We start from the raw sequence: 5,892 nt of genomic DNA on the forward strand, positions 1-5,892 counted from the left end.
ATACACAGACCTCCTCAGAACTATACTTCAATCTATACAATGGAGGTGCGTACATATCTAGCTAGAGGTGTTCGCATACGGAGAAGAAAGAACCAAAAAGCCTTCTTTCTTCCGTAGAAAGTCAACTGGCCCTGGACATCGCGCATTCACAGGTAGAAGGCGAAAAAAAAGGAGATCGAGTGGTAGCAATGGCGCACAGAAGGCGGCAAGGGAAGTTGCGAACACTAAAGGCTGCCGATCTATGGGGTGACGTGTGTAGGTCTGCGGGGAGCAGGACCAGAGGCTGGACCGCTGTCACAGTCAGTTTCCTTTTCATATTTTACTTGCGTACTGCCAAGCAGGGCTATTAAGCGTAAGGAGCCGGCAACCCCCAGTCAGTTCTCTGCCCGCACCTCCCCCTGGCCTTTCTCTCAATCATGATTTGTTCAGCCCCGTGGTCTAAGAAGGTTCGAGCCTCCGCTGTTCGGGTTCCGGAGTAGGCGGTTTGCACTTCTGGCCTCTTCAAACCTTCGTGTCCTTTCGGAAGTCACCAACTGGGAGAAAGCCGGAGAAAGTGTGGCAGTTAGCCATCGACGCCGAGGGGGCCCCCTGTGGCCCCTGATATAGGCACGATCGGTGTGGTATATGGCGTGAACGGATTTCGATCCTCCGCCGTTGCCACGTGTCTTTCTGTCGTGATAACTGAACCCAACGGTCTCGATTGCCTTTCCTTGCGCCTCCCTTGCTTCTGGCTCAGCTGGGAGTTCCGTGGTNNGCCTTTAGGCTTCTCTAGAAGCCATTTCGAGCTACCAGAGGACCGGTCCCCGGTCGTGAGGAAGAGCTACTCCTCGGGGCATCCTGTCTTTTTTTTGTCCAGCTGCCTAGTGTGAGAAGATCGTTGTTTCAAACGGTTGCAGTCCAGTGTGCTTTCCGGGTAAGCACCATTCACGAACAAACATGAGGGCCTTGGGCTGGGGTGGACAGTCCGCAGCCCCCATTCAGCCTTCCGAGATGTTCGTGTGGGGATGATTCCCTTCCCAGTCAGCTATTGAAAGTCCGGCTCATTCAAGCTTACGCGGCTTTTCTCAGTTATGTGCGCTCAGGAGACTGATCGTCGTTGAAGTGATACCTACTAGTCTACCTCGAGAGTTTTGGAGAAGACCTCTTCGTGAAGGGTGCCGGCCACTCGGAGACGCAGTACGCTCGTGTGTCCGGGGTGGACTGGAAGCGTGTACGCCGAGTGACACCGTCCGGAACTAGCTGCGCAGTCTCCGTCGTCGAGGGCGTACGCTCCACCGCCTGGAGTATGGTGTCACCGACAGATCGTCATCTTCATGGCCTAACCCGGTCTGACGGGTCTGGGCCATTGCCGCCTCCCCCGCCAGCGGTCGGTCGTGTGACTGAAGCGGCCACAGACTCAGCTCCGCCTTGCCCGGATTATCACCAGCCCGGGGAGGAAAGTGTACGGCCCACACAGCAGCACTGCAGTTTCTCTGTCACTTTTTATTTCCAGGATATTTGTTTCTTCCCTTAAGAGTGGCTTAGTCGCGCGTATGGGCTTTGTTCTTCTGTTACACGGAAGCTTTCTCTCGTTTTCTAGGAGGGAAGAAACACCCAGTGCTAAACGAAAAAACTGCCGGAGGGAGTCAACTGGCATCCACACGGCAAACAAGGCTGGAAGTCGGTCTAAATTAAGGAAAAAGGAATGGCTATGGGCTCTATGTCGAAAGTTGCAGTTTGTTTTGCGGCTGCCTGTTTGCTTCTTTTCCTGCGTCCGGTACATGTGTGCGGTTGACGGACAGACTATCATGTAAGCACGAGAGTCGTCGGGGGGTCAGACGGTCTGGGCTGGGGAGGGCAGCAGTCGACATCGCAAGGCGTACACAAGTTCTTTCTGCGGATCGGGTGTATTACGATGGCGAGGGCTTCGAAGAGGCAACTGGCGGGCGGCAGGTGACCAGGGGCGCTGCGCGGAGAAAACCCTGGTCGTCGGCTCCCGAGGTGCCGGAGAAGGTTCCATAGCGAAGCTACAGGTACCTTGGTTGCGCAGTATCTTGTGCCTGCAACGTTTTCCGTGGCAGCTTAATCACCTCCCTGTTCGCGGCTCTTCCGTTGAGCATAGGGTTCGTTCAGGGCGTCTTTCCCGCATTTCCCGGAGGTTTCTCTTGCTCTCTCGCCCCGTCGGGGGTGGCATTCTGCAGTTGATGGCGAGTGAGCGGCCCTTATTCGTTGTTGCTTTCCGGAAATCTCACCTAGACGTTCGGGCTGTTGTGCTGCGCCTACGTCATGCCCTCTATTCGCTTAACGGAGGCGGCAGTGTCAATCGTCACTTTCCAGCCTCATCACGGTTCATCCCGGAGTGTTGGTGTCACACTTAGACTCAACAATTTGTGCTTCTAGGCTTTTCCTGGATACAGCCCTCCTCTTCTACCGCTCGGAGTATGGTCTCAACTAGAGGAATCCGTGCCGGAGGTTCCCGCGGACCGGACTGGAGCACTGGATCGAAGAAACTGCCTGTCAGATTTCATTTCCGGATATCCTGTTCATTCCTATCAGGAAAGTACAGTATTTACACAGCGCTGTACTCTTTCGCTTCTCTGGACGAGGAAGACTCTTACCTCTCCTAGCAGTCCCGCGCCTCGCGTCCACCGCCATTCACCGCATCCGAGAGCGAGGAATATGCTACGGGTGTTGTTCATCCTAATCTTGCGGACCAAGAGACGGATTCGTGAAAGCTTCAGCATCTTCTAAGCCTCCCTTCTTGCTTTCGCTGCGTTCGGTACCCGTGTGTGGTTCGACAGACTACTATGTAAGCACGGGAGTCCATTGGGGGATAAAACGAGACGGAAGAAGGCGGCAGCGCTTGGCGCGAGAAACACCTACAACGGTCGTTCCACGAATGGGGTGTATTCCGATGGCGGGGGAACTCCGAGAAAGCAGTTGCTGGCGGCGCGCGAGCAGTGACTTTCCAAGGAGAAAGCGCTCGTCCTCGGCTTGGCTGGAACCCGGGAAGTCATTCAAGAAAGTTTCATGGAGCAATCTGGCACCCTCACGTCGAAACTTTCTTGAATCCCAAACCTTGGTTCTCATGGTAGCGTTTATGGCAGATCGTCAGCATTGCATGGCTGTGTGTGGCGCAGCGCTGCGCCCGATGCACGGTTCTTCGCGCTGGTCACTGACAACCACCCAGAAGGGAGTCCGGACAAAGAGGCAGCTGTGCGGAGGGACATAATTTAGAGATGTAGTTGTGTTTCACCCTGATTACAGGTGTGTGGTAGTTGGAGTTGTACTGTTCGTGATTAGTGTCGCGGGTGTGGTATTCGACGCACACGGCAGTTGCCAGGGCTACGCGAAGACGGGGGAGCGCATCGGTTCCGAATATTAAAAGGCTGCGAAATTCCGGGGTCAAGACGTTAAAGCAGGCCGAGAGGCCCGATTCCTGGTCTTTTTTCATTTTTTTGCTTTCCTGCTGCGTTCTCCGTCTCCTAAGCACACGGTGCCCTCATCCCCCAGGCATGCTCTGCAACGACTTCGCCATGAGCTTCTCTTGATTTACATTTGTGTGACCCGTTGGTCTGAGAAGATTGAAGCCTCCGATCTTTCGGGTTCCGCGGCAGGCGGTTTGCACATTTGGCCTTTTCAGACCTTCCTCGCTCGTGTCCGATCAGATGTCTTCAACTAAGGGGAAGCCTTGGGAAAGTGTGGCAGTTCGCCGCGGGGGCTTCTTGTATCCGCTGCTTGGTATAGACACAGTCGCTGTGTGGCACGGCGTGACCGCAAATTTCGATGTTGTGCCGTAGCCACTTTTTATCGGGGTGACTCAACAGGCAGTACTGATTGGCTGTCTCTACGACTCCTTTGCTTCTGGCTAAGCTGGGAGTTTTGTGGTTACATGCGACCCCAACGATTCACGCCTTTAGGCTTCTTTAGAAGTCATTCGGAGCTACCGCTCTCCAGTCACGGGGGTGGGACAGAGCCATTCCGTCAGGGCATCGTATAGTTTGTGTCCCGCTGCCTAGTGTGAGAGAAGAACGTTGTTCAAACGATTGTGGTCCAGTATGTGTGTTTTCCGTGTATGAACAACCCCGGCCACGCCCACCCCAAAACTAAGCAGTTTTCTCAGTTCCATGCCTTCCTTCAGGTGATGCTTGGTTTGAAGTGACAGATATCTACCAGGATCTCGAGAAGTTTCGACAAGGTCTAAGCCATCCACATTTGACTTTGCCAGCATTTTGTCCGTCAACGGCTTGGGAGACATGCCCGAGAGTGCTAGCACTTACCGCTGGTGTCGTGTGATGTTTTCTTCTGTCGTCTCTACAGGTTCGCGGCAGGTGCCGTTAGTGGTGACGGATATTGGCGGCGCGCACATGCAGGTACCCTTCGCTATCCGTGATGGATCTGAAGGGTGTACGCCGAGTGACAGCGTCCGGAGTTTGCCGGGCGGTCTCCGTCGTCGAGGCCACATGCTCCGCGAGCTGGAGTAGGCTGTCCCCGACAAAGCTTCGTTTTACGGGCTGTGCCGGTCGGACCGACCGGTCGGGGTTATTTCCGCCCCCCCGGCGGTCGGTCCTGCGGCCGAAGCGCCCGTTAGAGCTCGGTCTTACGCACAGACTCAGCTGCGCCTCGCCCGCACTACCACCAGCCTACGGTGGAACTTTTCCGGTCCGCACAGCCGGACTGAAGGGTACTCTGTTTCATTTTTATTTTCTGCAATTCCGTTCTCTTCACTCAAGAGGGGCTTAGTCGCGCATATGGGCCTCGTTCTTTTTCTTGCCAAGAAGCTTTTCTTCCTTATTAGAAGGGAAAGGACACCCAGTGCTGAATGCAGCAGCGCCCCTACGGAGTACCCCGGGCAAATCAGATTCAAGAAGTGGGTTTTTCTTTTAACAGCAAAATGGTTAACGAATATATGTCGAAAGTTGCAACTCTTTCCGCGGTTGCCTGTTTGCTGCCTTTCCTGGATCCGGTACCTGTGTCTGGTTCACCAACGTACTATTATGTAAGCACGGCAGCCGCCGAGGGGTCAGACGGTCTGGCCCGGGGAGGGCAGCAGTCGACACCGGAAGGCGTACGGGAAGTTCTTTCTACAGGTGGGGTGTATTACGATGGCGAGGGCTTCGAAGAGGCAACTGGCGGGCGGCGGGTGAGCAGTGGCGCTTCAAGGAGGGAGCACTCGCCAGTGACCCACATGACGCCCGAGGCAAGGTTTAGAGGTTCCACATCGAAGATACGCCGAACCACGGCAGGAAGGCTGTTTGCATTTACAACTCTATTTGCGGTAGTAGTATCTGTACTGTGGCAGATTGCCACCGTCGTATGGATTTGCGTGGCGCCGCATGTTACAGGAAGGAAAAGCGCTGGATCCGCGGAACGAAGGTCACTATCTCAGTCGGGGGAATCTCCGGAATATTGCAACAAGCTTGCTGACGCGTCTACTATTCCACTTACAAAACCGACGGAAGACGAGGAGGCAGTTGCGCCGGAGGGAAACGCCCGTTGGCCGAGACGAGCCAGGAAAAACAGGCTACTTATCGGTGCTCTGGTGGCTGGAGTTCTCGTTATCGCTATCGGTGTCACCCTGGGTGCGGTTTTCGGCGTACAAGCTGCCAAGGCCCAGCGTGAAGCCGAGGAGGCGGAGGCTGAGATGCGGAGGATAATGAACGAGAACGTCGTGACTCAAGTGCTTAACACCGTGCACCCAACCATGCATAAGTCTTTAAGGGTTATACTGACAGACCGCAAGGTAGTCGAAAGCATAGAAAAAGTGAGGAAAGACATGCTTGATGTTTTCCCTAGAGACAAACAGTTTGACAAAATACCAACTGACAGGCAGCCCGGGTGGAAGCTTCTGAAGACGCTTGTTTCCGAACGCAACTGGGACGAGCTGAACAGACTTGGAGCAGCGCCGGCGGG

At 54.7% G+C, this 5,892-nt stretch overlaps 1 protein-coding gene across 1 annotated transcript; it reads left to right on the forward strand.

Annotated features, from left to right (window-relative positions):
• Positions 1–1,443: 1,443 nt before the first annotated feature.
• Positions 1,444–5,580, forward strand: CSUI_008824 (uncharacterized protein; the record flags this gene model as incomplete). The annotated part of the gene is made up of 1 exon (XM_068068948.1): positions 1,444–5,580. A coding segment is annotated over exon 1 (777 nt), but the record flags the coding sequence as incomplete, so codon positions are not given.
• Positions 5,581–5,892: the final 312 nt, after the last annotated feature.

The sequence above is a fragment of the Cystoisospora suis genome (genome assembly GCF_002600585.1).
Source record: "Cystoisospora suis strain Wien I chromosome Unknown contig_5080, whole genome shotgun sequence".
Classification (NCBI taxonomy): Eukaryota; Apicomplexa; class Conoidasida; order Eucoccidiorida; family Sarcocystidae; genus Cystoisospora; species Cystoisospora suis.